This window comes from Halichondria panicea, chromosome 5, assembly GCF_963675165.1.
Source record: "Halichondria panicea chromosome 5, odHalPani1.1, whole genome shotgun sequence".
NCBI lineage: Eukaryota > Metazoa > Porifera > Demospongiae > Suberitida > Halichondriidae > Halichondria > Halichondria panicea.
In genome coordinates this window covers 1,544,917-1,563,550 of record NC_087381.1, presented here as the reverse complement: position 1 = coordinate 1,563,550, position 18,634 = coordinate 1,544,917, and the positions used below count along the sequence as shown (strand labels likewise).

At 38.3% G+C, this 18,634-nt stretch overlaps 1 protein-coding gene, 2 long non-coding RNA genes and 1 other non-coding gene across 6 annotated transcripts; all 4 read left to right on the top strand.

Annotated features, from left to right (window-relative positions):
* The first annotated feature begins 1,239 nt into the window (after window positions 1–1,239).
* Window positions 1,240–3,166, top strand: LOC135336636 (uncharacterized). Its single transcript, XR_010394854.1, has 3 exons — window positions 1,240–1,315; window positions 1,516–1,566; window positions 2,869–3,166. It is a non-coding gene; the product is annotated as an uncharacterized LOC135336636 (long non-coding RNA).
* A 5,256-nt stretch (window positions 3,167–8,422) lies between these two features.
* Window positions 8,423–9,770, top strand: LOC135335764 (uncharacterized). The gene is made up of 2 exons (XR_010394610.1): window positions 8,423–9,372; window positions 9,424–9,770. It is a non-coding gene; the product is annotated as an uncharacterized LOC135335764 (long non-coding RNA).
* Window positions 9,771–10,813: 1,043 nt separating this feature from the next.
* On the top strand, window positions 10,814–18,280 carry LOC135336734 (paired amphipathic helix protein Sin3b-like). 3 transcript variants are annotated; one of them, XM_064532590.1, is made up of 6 exons: window positions 10,814–10,902; window positions 11,225–11,359; window positions 13,874–13,980; window positions 14,251–14,425; window positions 14,504–17,997; window positions 18,060–18,280. In XM_064532590.1, exons 1-4 carry the CDS (start codon window positions 10,893–10,895, stop codon window positions 14,311–14,313), a joined length of 315 nt encoding a protein of 104 aa, XP_064388660.1. In that variant the 5' UTR covers window positions 10,814–10,892; the 3' UTR covers window positions 14,314–14,425; window positions 14,504–17,997; window positions 18,060–18,280. The 3 variants fall into 3 exon arrangements, with proteins under 3 accessions (XP_064388660.1, XP_064388659.1, XP_064388658.1); XM_064532589.1 differs by having other exon boundaries at window positions 14,504–18,280; XM_064532588.1 differs by lacking the exon at window positions 18,060–18,280 and having other exon boundaries at window positions 10,815–10,902; window positions 14,501–14,532.
* On the top strand, window positions 14,102–14,182 carry Trnas-aga (transfer RNA serine (anticodon AGA)). The gene has a single exon. It is a non-coding gene; the product is annotated as a tRNA-Ser (tRNA).
* Window positions 18,281–18,634: the final 354 nt, after the last annotated feature.

Here is an 18,634-nt window from a genome sequence, read left to right as displayed (position 1 = left end):
ATCACTTAGACTGATTATAATAATGACTTGTTCTCTATGGGGTAAGTCCACTATATAGTGACACCTGCACATGATAAAAATGTGACTGAAGTTGAAAACAGTTTATAAATAAACAAATCTGTTTGTGAATCACCTGAGAGTTCCGTTGCGATATGGAAGTAGAGGCTTGGCAAGCCAACTGTCTAATATAATACGTTTATGTTACTATCCTGTAGGCATAATTATAACATTTACTGTACACTGCCAGCTTATCATTCAATAATACAGGATACATGTGCATGGTCCATTCTATCAATCAATCCAATATTTTTATATAGGTGTAGGCTGTCTCCTATTGAGGGAGAAACAGCTTTGAGCTTCATCCGTTGCTTTTTTCTAACTGACTCACTGAATAGGAATACAGTGATTACATATATATATGCATCCATTACAGTGGTTTCTAGAAAGCTGGAATTACAACAGTTACATCTTTACACCCATTTACAATGATTCATACTCTCGATCATCTGGATTTTTTTCTTGGGGCAAAATCAAGGAGAGCTGGGATTACTCCCCCCCCCCCCCCCCCTTGAGAAAATGTATGGCTCAATCAGTCAAGCCGACTAAATCAATTATTCTAGACACAAACAAAAAACTTTGCACAAACGCCAACTTGTATGTATAATTATATGAAGGGAGCTTGCTATACACTGACAGTATACTCTACACAGTCCGATTTAGTATGCAACCATCATGGCTTTGTGGAATCAGCACAAGCAACTGAGCCGTACTTTGCATCCTTTCTTGGGGCAGAAATCAGCGGGGTATTTGGAGAGGAGTAATCTGATGGATTCTCTAATCGGTGTGGAATATCACTCTTTGAAAATGGCCCTTCAATTTGTGGGATATCAGGCTGAGCTCGAAAGCTCCGAAGTTTGCTTATGCACAAAGTTTTGAGTTGTTTCTTTACCAGGAGCCACCAAATGATCAACGCAAAAAAATAGATGGTTGTGATAATTACAAGGAGTGCTAGAAACGAATAAGAAAATGTACTGAAGTAGGATGCTTTGATGTCAGCTTCATCTCCCGCGATTATCATAATGAACACTCCACTAAGAATCAGTAGCATGAAGGCATCTGTTATGTTATACACTTTGAATTAGGAAGATCCGTGCGTTCTCTATAATAATTATTAGAAGTATATTAATTATCTCTTTGTTAGAAGTTTTAGTGAAAGGAGTTGATTATATCTCTCTATGTTCACTTTCAGCTTGCAGAGGAGCACGGGGTCAAGTTCATGGAATCCAGTGCCAAGTCTGGACTGAACGTTGATTCGGTATGTATCAATTATTAAGAAATAATTATTTGATATTTGTATTTTCATGCTCATTCATTCAATTATGCATATGCTCCCTCTTTCATGAGCGTGTTTAGTACTTGTCAGTATGATGCCTTTACCTGTTGTATATAATTATATTATTACCATCTTTTTACTCTGTCGATCTTTACCTTTATACTTGCATCTCCTATGTACAGGCATTCTTGGCACTTGCGAAGGATATTAAGAATAAAATGGACAGGAAATCAGTAAGTGACTAGCACAGTAACAGTGATGTGTGCCAACTTTTATAATTATGTTTATTATTATGTCGATTACATAATATGAAAGCCCTTATTCAGTCATAAACATTCGTGTTTTTTTTTTATTTTTTTATAATAATTCTGCAAAATGCATGGATACACTAGTAGCATATTACGCTAACCTAATGTGTGCCCTGTATATATTACTTACAATAGCGAGTACAAATTAAAAATAAAGACTAGTATTATACTAATGCAAGTGACAGAGTACATTTCTCTTAAATGACAAAATCGATGTACTTTCCTGCAGCTCCAGTGGTAATTCATTCCACACAGATATTGCCTTTGGGAAAAAAGAGTTCGCATATGCATTTGTTCTGCAAATTGGTCTTTCAAACTGTATATTTTTTGTGCTTCTTAGATTGAGAGGGCATACTCTTCTTTCCAGTGGTGGATCAGGGAATTTAAAGTTACCATTTATTACCTGGTAAAGGTATGATAGCTTCAGGTACAATCTTCTTGTAGAAAGGGACGGTAGGTCCACAGTATCTAATAGGGAGTCGTAGTCCATATTCCAAAGTTTTGTGCAGATTTTAAGGGCAAACTTTTGTACTTTTTCTATTTTGTGAGAATTTGTTTTTTGGTGTGGATCCCAAACAGGGGCAGCATATTCCAGTTTTGATCTCACAAGGGAGATGTAGAGTTGTCTTAAACATTCTAGTGACGAGTGGCCATAGAACTGTCGGTAAATTATACCAACCTGCTTGCAGGCATTTCTGCACATTTCTTCTATGTGTTTTGACCATGAGAGGTCGTGAGAGATCCACACGCCAAGGTACTTGTAGTGGTCAACTTTAAGTAGGGGACGTCCACTGATATTGAGACACATGTTGGGAAGTGGTGGGCTGAATTTTCTTGATATAGTCATGTATTTACACTTGCTTTGGTTAAACAAGAGTACATTTCTTTCAGACCATGCTTGGAGTTGATCAATATCTCCTTGCAATTTTATATAATCTTCAGGAGATTGAATAGGATGGTAAAGAAGAAGATCATCAGCATAGAGCAAGAGACTTCCTTCATTTTGATGTAGATCGATGTCATTTATAAAGATTAGGAAAAGAAGAGGTCCCAGCACCGAACCCTGGGGAACTCCTGACACAACCTCCGAGATATTTGATGACTTTCCATTTATTATGACATATTGTGATCTATTCCTGAGGTAGCTTGCTAGTTCTGAACGGTGTTAACATTTATTTGTTAGATCACATGATTATGACCCCCTCCCCCTCACACACACACTGACAGGTAACAGATCAGCAGCCGGCCTATTCAAGTGGAGTCAGAGTTGGGGACTCCGCAGAGAAGGAGGGGAAGAAAGGAGGCTGTTGCTAGGCTGAAACTTTTTAGTGAAAGCTGGTTGAATCTTTTAACACCAAAATTTTCTTGTCATTCTCTCAAAACTGTTGTACGTGTAGTAAAATCTACGTATATACGTGCACTATAGTTCTTTTGTTTTTTGCCTAAAATTAATTTTTACTGTTGTGCACTATAGAAATTTAATATTTTATGTGTTCTAATTATATGACTGTGTTGTATCAGCTTCTGTAATTAATGATTAACAACAGTGTGAACTTCATTGCTCTGTTCACCGGCTCTGTACTGTGTAATGCAGCCCCTTCAAAAGCTTTTCCTGCGGCCTGGAATCGAGGCTAGTTAGTATACGCTGTTGGGCAAAGGTCGTCGTAGGAATATATTTTTCATTTGTTTAGTTAACTATCTTTATGTCTTATGTCAGTCCCATTAATTGCGTGCACATGTGCAAAAGGCACATTCTAGATACACTTTACATGAGCCCACTACCAAAAAAGGACACACGGACACAGTAGTCATAACTTTAATATACAGATTCATCAGAAGCACTCAGAATCAGCTATAATTTATTTCCATGTAATCCAACTGATTCTTGAATCCATCCTCCAGCAGTGTTGCAGCTACAGCTAGCTTGTTCAGATTCATGTCACAGTAGCGCCCTAGGGCGAATGAGAGCTAGATCTAGTACTATCAGTGGCAATCCAGTATTTTTCAGATGGTCCGTCTTGAGGGGCGTCACTACAAGAGCTTGCTGGCTTCATTACTGCTTCAGGATAGAATGCGATTGCATGGATCTAACTCAGAAAGAATTGGACGCATGTATGTATATACCTCGTTGAGGTTTCTTTTATATACAGTCATGTACATATGCTCGGAAATGTTGCTTGAAAGAGCTAAGATTGAATCTTTGCTATCTGGATTGGTTGTTAAACTCTGTACACTCCCATGCAAGGCATATATACATACAGTACTGCCATAGCTAACCATGCGCATTACACAATAAACTGCTTTCCTCTTAAAATGCTCGACAAACTGCATGAACCGCTCTCACATGACTCTATCGCACAGGATACACCATTATTTCAGAAGACAAGGAGCCCCACATTCATGCGCATAATTTATGTGCGAATAAACACACATTAACTATACAACTAAAAGATGCCTAACATGCATGTGAAGGGATCGAAGTTACACTACTAAACATTTTGCTAAAATCTACTGAGTCAGCTTTACTATTATTTAGCATTACCATCATGGCTCTGGAATGACAGCACAAGCAACTGAGCCATACTTTGTATTCTTTCCAATGGCAGAAATCAGCGGGGTATTTGGTAATGAGTAATCTGATGGATTCTCTAACCGGTGTGGAATATCACTATCTGAAAATGACTCTTCAATTCGTGGGATTTCAGTCGGAGCACGAAAGCTACGAAGTTTGCTCATGCACCAAGTTTTGAGTTGTTTCTTTACCAGGATCCACCAAATGATCAATGCAAAGAAATAGATTATCGGGACAATTCCAATGAGCGCTAGTACCATATAAGAAAAATTACTGAAGTAAGAAGCTTTAATGTCAGCTTCATCTCCTGCGATTGCCATAGTAAAAACTCCACTAAGAAGCAACAGCATGAAAGCATCTGTTATGTTGTACACTTTAAATTCTTCCTTGTATGGTCGTAATGAGAGCTGTAAAAACATGAGGATGACTACGACTAAGACTCCGATCGAATAAAAATAGATAGTTTGTGAGACTGTAAATAATACAATCAGAATTATCTGAAGAAGAAAGTATGCCACAGAAAACCATCGATAATCTCTGGTACCATTCGTTCCATCCTTGTAGTAACCTTGGTAGCAGTTAACAAACATGTCAAGACGTTGACGCTGAATTTTCAAAGAATTGAGACATTTCTGAAACCATTTCATCGGATATACAATCAGAAACACTATAGGAAGTATTACAATGAAAACTCCGACACACAAAGCTACTATTGCGTACGGAAGATGTTCTTGTCCCAAGTATTCCACTGTTGCATCATAGTAAAGTACATGCTTTTTAGTGTATTCTTTGCTGTTTGCCTTCAGTACATACATTCCAGTAAATACTAGCAAGTCAGCAGTAACATTGAGAATTTTAAAGTAGGAGAGTAAAAAGAAGGTCGCAAAAGCTTTCACAATCGATCCTTCCATATCCCAGCTTTGACTAACTAAACTGAAAACCTTATGAAAAGGTCTCCACAACCAAACAACTATACGCACATCATGGCTATGCAAACTAATGAGAAAGTAAGTCAGAATAACCAGCACCAATGGATAAAAGGCAATCGCATAGTCCAAAGCAAGCACTTGTATTTGACTGATGTCCGTTGCACAAATAGGTGGAATGACTGTACGAAAGAAATCCAAATTCCAGATGCTATAAAGGCAACCTATAGCTTTAATGAAATTCTCAATGTACGCCTTCCCTGAAATGACAGAAAGAAAAGCTCGAATGGCAATAGGTGAAAAGATTCCTTGGGACACACTAATGAAATTTTTCAACAAAGGCGAAGTTCCGTTAAATTTAAAAATTAAGACAAAGAAAAAGAAGAATGTTAAAGGAATGTAAGCAACTGCTATGTACTTGATCCAGTTGTAGGTCATGTTCTCTCCCGTACAGTTCATGCATTTCATTTCATACGAGTACAAGAGTGGTGAATATCCTGGTAGACACTTCCCACACAGTGTTGAATCTCGGTTCATTCTTCCACAAGAGTTTGAATTAAGTTTGTTCGTGTTACTTGGAAGTGTATAAAAGACAGTGTCTGTTTTATGTCCACAACCATACACACATCTTCCTAGTTGAGTTTCATTGCTCTCACTATCATAAGTCATACAATAGCAATCAAGAATGGATGTCCTGCTGATTTCAACATCACATAGTACAGAGCGATATGGAATGTTACTACATTCACATTTTCCATTTCTGGGATTGCGAAACATCCACGGATAACAGTCCATGACATCGTGTTTTTTGAGAACCGTTGAACCAATGAATTTCTCTGAGCTGAGATCTTTTATTAAACCAGTTTGTGTGGTTGATGAAGTTTCACAGGGTATTTGTATCTTTGTCCAGCAAGTATTGTTATCCACTGCTTCAGTGTTTGCTTCTACTGTTACAGAATTAGCAGTAGCAATCATAAGATGAAAAGAGAGTGCTAACATTAGGAGGTAATAGAACTCCATATCTATCACTTAGACTGATTATAATAATGACTTGTTCTCTATGGGGTAAGTCCACTATATAGTGACACCTGCACATGATAAAAATGTGACTGAAGTTGAAAACAGTTTATAAATAAACAAATCTGTTTGTGAATCACCTGAGAGTTCCGTTGCGGTATGGAAGTAGAGGCTTGGCAAGCCAACTGTCTAATATAATACGTTTATGTTACTATCCTGTAGGCATAATTATAACATTTACTGTACACTGCCAGCTTATCATTCAATAATACAGGATACATGTGCATGGTCCATTCTATCAATCAATCCAATATTTTTATATAGGTGTAGGCTGTCTCCTATTGAGGGAGAAACAGCTTTGAGCTTCATCCGTTGCTTTTTCTAACTGACTCACTGAATAGGAATACAGTGATTACATATATGCATCCATTACAGTGGTTACTAGAAAGCTGGAATTACAACAGTTACATCTTTACACCCATTTACAATGATTCATACTCTCGATCATCTGGATTTTTTTCTTGGGGCAAAATCAAGGAGAGCTGGGATTACTCCCCCCCCCCCCTTGAGAAAATGTATGGCTCAATCAGTCAAGCCGACTAAATCAATTATTCTAGACACAAACAAAAAACTTTGCACAAACGCCAACTTGTATGTATAATTATATGAAGGGAGCTTGCTATACACTGACAGTACACTCTACACAGTCCGATTTAGTATGCAACCATCATGGCTTTGTGGAATCAGCACAAGCAACTGAGCCGTACTTTGCATCCTTTCTTGGGGCAGAAATCAGCGGGGTATTTGGAGAGGAGTAATCTGATGGATTCTCTAATCGGTGTGGAATATCACTCTTTGAAAATGGCTCTTCAATTTGTGGGATATCAGGCTGAGCTCGAAAGCTCCGAAGTTTGCTTATAAGTTTTGAGTTGTTTCTTTACCAGGAGCCACCAAATGATCAACGCAAAAAAATAAATGGTTGGGATAATTCCAAGGAGTGCTAGAAACAAATAAGAAAATGTACTGAAGTAGGATGCTTTGATGTCAGCTTCATCTCCTGCGATTGCCATAATGAACACTCCACTAAGAATCAGTAGCATGAAGGCATCTGTTATGTTATACACTTTATTATCAGTGTTGATCATTTGGTGGCTCCTGGTAAAGAAACAACTCAAAACCTGGTGCATAAGCAAATTTCACAGCTTTTAGAGCTACACCTGAAAATCCACAATCATTTTCAGACAGTGCTATTTCACACCCGGTAATCTGATGGATTACTCCTCATCAAATACCCCACTGATTTCTGTGACATCAAAATAATACGATAGATACGTTATTCAAGTAATTTTATTAATGGTAGAAAATATACACATGGTTAATTATGACGGTAGGCGCTCGTGAGTGTCCCTTCTCGGCCACCGTGTGTACAGCTATAATTATACACAACATGAAGAAAAGAGTTGTATTAACAGTACATCACGAGGGCATGACGTTTATTTACAAGCTAACACATCAATGCAAGTGGAGCTTTCATGCATGCATAGTGTATTATATACCCTAGGGGTATAGTTATTGTTATCGTCTTGGACATGAATGTATACAAAGTAGCTTTCAGTTGACCCTCACAGAGGCAAAGAAAAACAACATTTAAGCCTAACGTTTTACATCGCTTTGGCTATAAGGTACATCAAGAGTCGACATATATAATTATCCGTGTAATAAAATGTATACAAATGGAGCATGAAAACTACTTTCTCCACAATGGCATATAAAAAATATTTGTATCAAATCTACACTTCCAATATTATTGGAAGTGTAGCCCCCCTTCATTACCACTTTGTGCATGTGCAATTAATGAAGGAGAATTTGTATGCAGGTCTATTAGACATTCGGCCAGGGATCAAAGTGTCAATCATGCATGCAGCGATATAAAGTTTATGGTGTAAATGACAGCAGCCTTCACACCAGGTATTCCATTTTGCAGTATACACCTGCTTTGTCATGGCATAACCCTCAGTACACTTAATAGATACCGTATTAAGATTAACCCTCGGTACACTTAATAGATACCGTATCAAGGTTAACCCTCGGTACACTTAATATATACCATAATTATTAAAATTAACTCGGTACACATAATATATAATACCATAATTATTAAGATTAACCCTCGGTGCACTTAATAGATACCGTATTAAGATTATAACCCTCGATACACTTAATAGATACCGTATTAAGATAATATCTACTTTCTATATATAGTGCATATACCGTATATGCTTGATCAGAGGCCGCTCTTGTATAAAGGCCGCACTCAAATAGTAGCCTCCCTTGCTAGCAAAATGAAACATTTAGTAGCCGCTCTCAAATAGTAGCCTCAGTGAACTTTGACTCTAGCATTTCTGCACGTGGCAGCCAAAAAAATTATTACTAGCAGCTAGCTACATGTACGTAGCTACAAGTAGCAGCTTGTTAGTGCTTCACAAAGACTTTCTCATGGCAGAGTTCAAGTTTATGCAGGTGGAAACAACTTTTGATGACAAACTAAATTATCTGGAGCTAATAAACGCCGCTCTTGAACAGTGGCCTCTCTTGAATTGTAGCCTCCTCTTCTAGCCTCGATCCCAGGCCGAGTTTTCGCTTTTATAACGGTTAGGCGAACAACTGGGCCTGGTACTAGTTGTCTGCGCATGCGTCAATCGTTTGTCAGATTCTGACGAATGGATATTCTCGTTCACTTTCGTGACATTTATATTTGTGTACTATCGTGTACTAGAAGTCAGTTCCCGTTTTATCATTATTGGACTTGATTGGAATGGCTCTTAGCTGAAGCTTCTCTCTTCTCTGAAGCTTATTCTGAAGACTGAACAACAAGGGAAGAGGTATAAAGCTTTGTCAAGCTTGTTAAGGTCAGATATTTTTGTGTGGGCCCTATGGCCGGCTATGCTATCAAGTCTTGTTCATGTTTGGCAAGAATGTAGGTAGACTATAGTTTCATTATTAATATGGTGGATCAAGTGAAGAGTGTGAGCTAGAGAACTTGGTGCTGCCATCATCAGCTCGTCGACAATGACACTATAACCGAGAAATTTAATATGTATAGATCTACACGTATTTAAAATGTCTACTTCTCTGTACAGGAGCAATGGCTAATATCCAGCTATCCCAACAGTGCTCCTCTTGGCTATACTAACGGACGAGACTGGACAGTTTGAGGTAAGGGTTTAACCGTCTTTGGTTTCTTTTAATATTGTCCTATACTCACAGACACAGGACTGGAGTATGACCTGCTCATTCGAGCGTTGCTGGGTAGCTCAGAGACATCAAGAGAATCTACGTTTTCTCAAGCAATGAGTTACGAGTTGGGGCCTAGAATCAGAGAAGTCCAGCAGCCTGCTAAATCTTTTTGAAACGTAATTTGAAGGCATTCAATCATCCTGAAGTTGCCCTGGGTCACTGTAATTGTGCTGCAGCACAACTGGCAACTCCCCAGGCCTTTGTGAAGCAGCTCCCTATGTGCATCTTTTGTGTACTCACTCTGTGCATTTTCTGTGTACAAATTTTGATTATTGATTTATTAAATATTTTTGCCGACCACAAATATACAATGAAAATTTGACGCATGCGCAGACAACTAGTACCAGGCCCAGTTGTTCGCCTAACCGTTATAAAAGCGAAAACTCGGCCTGGGATCGAGGCTACCTCCTCTTCCAGCAAAATGAAACATTTAGTAGCCGCGGCTCCTGATCAAGCATATACGGTAGTTAATTTTGGAGGCAAAAACAAAGCATAGTGTACAAAAACATTGCAGTGTGTTGTTGTCAACAGTCGATTCTCCTCTTTTTCCCACCTTCTGTGCTGAATCACCCCCCATACTCTCAAACACTCCACTGGAATACTGATCTGTTACACCTGTCAGTAATAATATTATTTGCAGTTTATTTGAGCACAGAAACCCACCATATAATTTTCTGCTAAGGGCAGATCAATTAAACTTCATCTAAGATGCTGTCAACATAAATTATAATAGTTGAAGAAGTTTATACATGATTTAGAAACTCAAAGGACTTGTTGCAGTCCGAACATAGTGAGGGTTCTACTAGCCCTGAGGGCTTCTAAATCATGTCCTAAACAGTGTCTAGATCATAGCAACCATGAGTCTCCAGCTATAGCTAATCAGATTTATCTAATCTTCACTACAAGATTGTGTAAGTGAAGTATGATTGTTTAAATAAGTACATGATTTTCTAAGTTGAATAGAACACTACTTTTAGCAAATCAGATTGCATGATTTGTGGCTAACTACAGATAGAATATTATAAATAATATATATATGCATGGACACGAAAACTATAGCAAATTTTCTGCAATTTTATTTGATGTGGAATGCCCCACATGTAGCCGACTATAGACTACTTATCTGTCTATTGAATATTTTGAGCTGGCAGTACACAGTCAGTGACTATGTTATAATTATGGCTATAATATTACGCCATTTGAAATTTTTGAGACCACTATCATAATTATTATCTATAGTTAATTATTAATTTTTTAATCAGGCTTAGTAAAATTTACTCTCCCAAAACGAGCCATATCACAACGGAACTATCAAGTGAAATACAAAAACTGTTATCAACTTCATCTAAAATTTAATACTGCTTATTACATGCAGGTTGTTGCTAGATTAAAAGCAAGACATCAGTTAATGAATTTATACAGAATAAGACATAAGAGATATGTATATAGGTATGGATTTATTCTATCTCCTAATGTTAGCACTCTCTTCACTTCTTATGATTACTACTGCTAATTCTGTAACAGTAGAAGCAAACACTGAAGCAGTGGATAACAATACTTGCTGGACAAAGATACAAATACCCTGTGAAACTTTTTTTTCATTCTCATTCATCTGTCATAGCGGAATTATGTAGAGCTGTCCCTCCCTCCCTTGATTTTAGCATACATACATGTACATACAGGAACATTAATTTTTAATCTGTACTTTAATTTGGATTTTGGAGTTTTTCATGTGCATGTGATATAGACTGTATTTGCTATTACCCTTCAGGGGGTGATGGGGTGGAGTCAGCAGAGGTGAAGGAGAGCTCTGTGGCGCTCCAACTGGGTCTCCGGAAACCACCTGACATCAAAGTGGAAGAGTACTACCCCACTTTCCTCAATATGGCCAAGAATTTCATGGAAGGTAGGGTACAACTGAGTGACCACATCTCAAGGGGTTTATAGAAAGCCTTTTACTGTGTTTCTCAAAGCAAGAGCAGATTACAGAAGGTACCTTGTGATTTCCTAGTTTAGGTTGGGTATACATGTAGAAGGCCTTTTAAGTAAGAGCAGATTACAGAAGATACCTTGTGATTTCCTAGTTTAGGTTGGGTATACATGTAGAAGGCCTTTTAAAGGGAAGGTACCATGAAAAAATAAAGTTTTATTTTTTTGCCTTAAAATGTTCTTTGTGGGGTATAAAATAGCCCTGAGACAAAAAAATATTTTTCTGAAAATTAACTTTTCAGAGAAACAGGACTGTAGAAACACAATTTCTGGCTTAAAATTTTGCTTCCTGTTGTGGTCAAATGTGGGCGCGGTCAAACGTGACGTCAGAGTAGGCATTTGTGCTGCATGTAAAATGTATTCTGTGTGTGTTGAGTGTGTTGCAGCTGGTTGCTCCTTTACATCTAGCAGTCATACAGTTCTCTCAGTTGAAATATGAGTGGGAAAAACAAGTCCTATTTACCAGAGCTCACTGAAAAGCAACAGAATCCTGTTTCTGTGTACAGTGAAAACTCACAGATATGACCTCCCTTGCTGCTCAGTTTGGGATCCAAAAGAGGAAGAAGCTGAGATCTGAGGTCTGAAGCCATTCTAACTGTTTTCTATAAGGCAGTTATTCAGAAATAAACTGCCATATTGTCCTGTAAAAAGAGAGGCCCTGAGATCAGAGTCATGGAATGGAGAGATAGCCCTATAGAGAAGTGCCCGGTCGGCCACTGTATACGGAAAAGCGAGAACGGAGACAGGTTAATAGCTTCTGTTTTTGTTCAATCATGTATAATTATAATACCTCGCTGCAGTTGATACTTGATGCTTTACAAGAGACAACCTCTCTATACCGTGACTCCTGCATGTAGACCCGGCATGCAACTGAGACTCCTGATCAGACTACATATGCATGCAGTACCTCTCTTCCTATTTTCATGTTGGAAACAACTTCAGCAAGGGTCTCATTGTCATGCAAAGACCAGTGAAACTAAAACTTGACGTGTTAATAATGTAAAGATTACCGATAGTAACTCAAACCCCATCTAAATTATAAATTATAACTACCAAGGATGTCGATATTTAGTGTGAAGTGCTTGGACTCATGCATGGTGACTCTCCCCCTGTTGTCAAATCCCATACAACCTAATTTTGAGCCCAGCATCTTCTTCTCCTAAACGTTTGTCGCGACATTGACAAAAACGTAACTTTTAAATTGTCTCAAGAGTAATACACGTAATACAGGTTGAGTCAATAATCCTGCATGTGAAGAAGAAGGAAATTTGTTACGAATCGCAGCTATACTGCATGCACAGCTTGGTAGAACAACTCGTATAATTATATGTCTTCCAAGCCAGCCCCAGCACAACCGACTAGTTAAGAAAGTTATACCTTTCGCACTGATAAACTTACTGGTGTATACTTCATTCTCATCTGCCTCACCATATCTGTGTTTGTGGGCAGTGTACGCCATCTGTAGCACCCACATATCAAGGATCAAATCCATCACACTGATTCTCTATTGGTATATACATTTCTACACAACGTACTACCGCATGCATTCACACCTGACACACTCAATTGCATGACTGTATACTTATACATATAGACCTAGTCTATATACTAATTAGTCAATTAACATTTCCTATCCTGCCTTCATTGTCACCATCATCATCACCACTCGAACTAGCATGGGAAGGCTTTCTCGCTCATACAGATATGGCTCCACAGCGCTTGCTTTATCTTCACTGCAGCTTTTTTCATGCTCAACAGATGAGAAGGAGTAGGAAAAACTCAACTGGCTTGAAAATCATAGCTAAAATCACATGTGTCTGTCAGTCAGACTCATGCAGCCACCAGTATGCATCAATTCAATGTTTACTAGTACCTACTCTGACGTCACGTTTGACCGCGCCCACATTTGACCTCAACAGGAAGTAAAATTTTAAGCCTTTCTTAACAATCCTGTTCCTCAGAAACTTTAATTTTAAAAAAAATTTTTTTGCATCAAGGTTATTTTATATCTCACAAAGAACATTTTAAGGCAAAAAAATAATACTTTATTTTTTCATGGTACCTTCCCTTTAAGTAAGAGCAGATTACAGAAGGTACCTTGTGATTCCCTAGTTTGGGGTTGGGTTTACTGGTGTGTGGCTCCCTTGTTTGGTGTACTTTATTTGTTTGTTATGAGGGGGGGTTCTGTAATCTGCTCCTTGCTCAGAGTGAGGCCTTTTTTAGTATAATACTTATTGTAGGTAGGTACTGTTTACTGTCCATTACTTGAGTTAGGGTATCTACATGTACGCAATTACAAGAGAATTCAGTAGACTTTTGTCTACGATATCCGAATAGATATACTAAACCATGCAAGCTTTTATGTAGCAATCGATCTCATTGAACTGACCACGTCAAAGGTTATCCCATACACATACTTGTACATGTACAGGAAATATCGACACAACGACGTATGAAGACACGTGTCGTGAGATGTTCGGAGTCAATGCCTACGTCGTGTTCACCATCGACCGACTCGTACAGAACATCGTCAGACAGGTGAGGGGTCTAGCAATGGGAGGGGCTAATTACATGTCGTTAGCGTGCTTCTACGAGCTTTGGTGAGCAATATTATTATGATATGCACCCATATGCAGTAGATGTGGAAGTACTTGTGTGTGTAGTCGTGGCCGAGTGGTTAAGGTGATAGACTAGAAATCTATTGGGCTCTGCCGCGCAGGTTCAAATCCTGCCGACTACGAGTTTTTTTTATAGTTATTTGAAAAATTAAAATAACCCACTCCCCTTCACACACACACACATCTACAGCTTCACGCTATTATCTCGGAAGAGAGTTGCTATAAGATGATTCCTGTACACAAGCTTTGTTGAGAACATACCACCCTCTTTTGTACGTGGAGAGTCTCGATTGGGGGCGGAGTCAGCCTACCAGAGGAAGGCGGAGTCTCTGATGGGAGATGACAATTGCTGCCGAGTTGTCTTTGTAAGTACATGTACCGGTACATGTGTAATTGCAAATTAAGTGATTGGCTTTCAATTTCACTCTATCTTTATTCAGAAGAAAGACTACACTTTGACCTTTGAACTTTTAGTTTAGTTTTATCTTCCTAATTGCAGTTGCTTACATTCCTTTAACATTCTTCTTTTTCTTCGTTGTAATCTTCAAATTCAATGGAACTTCACCAATGCTGAAAGGTTTCATTAGTATTTCCCAAGGACTTGTTTCACCTATATCTGCAAAAGCTTTTCTTTCTGTTATTTCAAGGAAAGCTTATATTGAGAATTTCATTAGAGCTTTAGGTAGCTTTTATGGCATCTGGAATTTAGATTTCTTTCGTATAATCAAAGTACATGCTTTATATCGTATTCTTTGCTGTTGTCCTTCAGTACATATACTGTCGTGAATATTAGTAACTCAGTAGTAGTGTTGAGAAATTTTAAATAGGAGAGTAAAAAGAAGGTAGCAAAAGCATTCACCATCGACCCTTCCATATCCCAGCTTTGACTAACTAAACTGAAAACCTTATGAAAAGGTATCCACAACCAAACAACTATACGTACATCACGGCTATGCAAACTAATGAGAAAGTAAGTCAGAATAACCAGTACCAATGGATAAAAGGCAATAGCATAGTCCAAAGCAAGCACCTGTATTTGACTGATTTCCGTCGCACAAATAGGTGGAATGACAGTACGAAAAAAATCCAAATTCCAGGTGCTATAGGGTGCAGCCTATAGAAATTCTCAATGTACGCCTTCCCTGAAATGACAGAAAGAAAAGCTCGAATGGAAATAGGTGAAAAAAGTCCCTGGGACACACCAATGAACAACTTCAGCAAAGGAAAAGTTTCGTTAAATTTAAAAATTATGAAAGAATGTTAAAGGAATGTAAGCACACATGTCTGACCTCCTCTGCATGAGTACTGCCATTACTCATTAGACAATGACATCGCCAGAATTTGTCATCAGTGATTATGAGCCCACTACTGACAATTATGACTTCGTCAATACGCGCTCTTGGTAGTGGAGTCGGGCTCGGGCTACTCTGTGCTGTATAAGAATATTATAATATGGGGGCCAAACCTAGGCTAATCAAATTGGGGACAAAATCAAGTAGAGTTTAGGATTACTTTCCTCTCTTCTTCTTCCCCCGCCGAGCATAATTATAATAAGACACGTAAACTTTTTTTTTTTAAACTTCGATCCCAGGCCGAGTTGTCTTTTCATAAAAATCGGTCTGAGTACAAAAATGCCAAAGGAAGCTACACTAGACAGTACACTATATACTAATAATTATAGTCAACTTTAGTATACAATCATGGCTCTGGAACAACTGTTGAGCCATACTTTGCATCTTTTTGGGGGGCAGAAATCAGCGGGGTATTTGGAGAGGAGTAATTTGATGGATTCTCTAACCGATGTGGAATATCACTCTCTGAAAATGACTCTTCAATTTGTGGGATGTCAGGCTGAGCTCGAAAGCTCCGAAATTTGCTTATGCACCAAGTTTTGAGATGTTTCTTTACCAGAAGCAACCAAATGATCAACGCAAAAAAATAGATGGTTGGGATAATTCCAATGAGTGCTAGAATCAAATGAGAAAATGTACTGAAGTAGGAAGCTTTGATGCCAGCTTCATCTTCTGCGATTATCATAATGAGCAGTCCACTAAGAATCAGTAGCATGAAGGCATCTGTTATGTTGTACGCTTTGAATTCTTCCTTGTATGGTCGTAACGAAAGTTGCATAAACATGAGAGTAACTGTGACTAACGCTCCAATAGAACAACAATAGATACTTTGCGATAATGTAAATAGTACGAACACAATCATCTGAAGAATAAAGAATGCCACAGAAAACCATCGATAATCTCTGGTACCATTCGTTCCATCCTTGTAGTAACCTTGGTAACAGTTGACAAACATGTCAAGACGTTGACGCTGAATTTTCAAAGCATTAAGACACTTCTGAAACCATTTCATCGGATATATGATCAGAAACACTATAGGAAGTATTACAGCAAAAACTCCAACAAACAAAGCTACTATTGCATACGGAAGATGTTCGCGTCCAAAGAATTCCACTGTGGCATCATAGTAAAGTACATACTTTATAACATATTCTTTGCTGTTAGCTTCCAGTACATACATTCTAGTAAATACTAATAACTCAATAGTAGTGTTGAGAAATTTTAAGTAGGATAGTAAAAAGAAGGTAGCAAAAGCATTCACGATCGACCCTTCCATATCCCAGCTTTGACTAACTAAACTGAAAAACATATGAAAAGGTCTCCACAACCAAACAACTATACGTACATCACGGCCATGCAAACTAATGAGAAAGTAAGTCAGAATAACCAGTACCAATGGATAAAAGGCAATAGCATAGTCCAAAGCAAGCACTTGTATTTGACTGATGTCCGTCGCACAAATAGGTGGAATGACGGTACGAAAGAAATCCAAACTCCAGATACCATAAAAGGTATCAAAAGCTCTAATATAAGCTTTCCTTGAAGTAACAAAAAGAAAAGCTCTTGCAGCTATAGGTGAAACAAGTGCTTGGGAAATATTAATGAAACCTTTCAGCATTGGTGAAGTTCCATTGAATTTAAAGATTACGACGAAGAAAAAGAAGAATGTTAAAAGAATGTAAGCAACTGCTATGTACTTAATCCAGTTGTAGGTCATGTTCTCTCCAGTGCAGTTCATGCATTTCATTTCATACGAGTACAAGAGTGGTGAATATCCTGGTAGACACTGCCCACACAGTGTTGAATCGCGGTTCATTCTTCCACAAGAGTATGTATTAAGATCGTCTGTGTTATTTGGAAGTAGATAAAACACAGTATCTGTTTTATGCCCGCAACCATACACACATCTTCCTAATTGAGTTTCATTGCTCTCACTATCGTAAGTCATACAATAGCAATCAAGAATGGATGTCCTACTGATTTCAGCATCACATAGTATAGAGCGATATGGAATGTTACTACATTCACATTTTCCATTTGTTGAATTACGAAACATCCACGGATAACAAGACATGTCATGATCTTCGATTACCATTGAACCAATAAACTTCTCTGAACTCAAATCTTTCATTAAACTAGCTTGTGTTGTTGATAAAGTTTCACAGGGTATTTGTATCTTTGTCCAGCAAGTATTGTTATCCACTGCTTCAGTGTTTGCTTTTACTGGCACAGAATTAGCAGTAGCAATCATAAGAAGCGAATTGAGTGTTAACATTAGGAGATAGAAGAAATCCATACCTATATCTTAGACTATAATAATAGCTATTGATATTTTGATGCAGTAGGAGTAAATCCACTAATTATAGCGACTGCATATGATATACATGTGAATGAAATTGAAAACAGTACGTTTAATTAAATAATCAACTTCTGTTTATTTCACCTGAGAGTTCGGTAAGTAGAGGCTTGCCTAGCATATATAGTGTATGCTTAAAATATGTATTAGTTAAGAAACAACACAGCTAGCTCTAGACGGTGTCTAGACCAGCTCTCTTCAGCTATGCCAGGCTAGTAGGCAAGCAAAGGTAAGCTTAAAATAGCCACTCCTATATTATTACTAAACTGGCTTCTTTTTATTTAAATACAGAAGCTGAACAGGCCTAGTGCAGTGCGTGCAGTACTAGTGCTACTGAGCAAGGCTCAGCCTGAGCCCTAGCCCTCTCCCAGAGTGTCTCTAAAGCAGCTCCTTCTGCAAGCACACAGCAGAATTTTTGATGAACTAGTCTACAGACTACACCCTCTGTCTCTATGTTTTCATTTATGACATTTTGTTTCTCATGCAAGACATTTTCATTCATCGAAAACACATTTTTACTGCATATGCTTGAGGTGCCAATTTATGAGCCATATTTTCCCTTGTAGCCCTGAGGTGCCAATTTAGTATAGGATAGACTACACCTAAGAGTAGAATATGCGTCTATGTAACCTCCGCGGTTGCGGTTAGCCCGAGGTGCAAAGCTGAGGGAATCTAACCGTAACCTATTCTACGAGTGGGTGTGGTCTATCTAACTTGGACTTCATTGCGCATGCGCGAGGCGTGGTTATAAAAAGCCAGGTTTGCAACAGAAATTGAATTTGTGCGAGCTGGACAAGCTGGAGAGCTGTGAGAGACACCAGTTGACAGAAAAAGACAAGAAGACGGCTTCAAAACAACAAAAAACT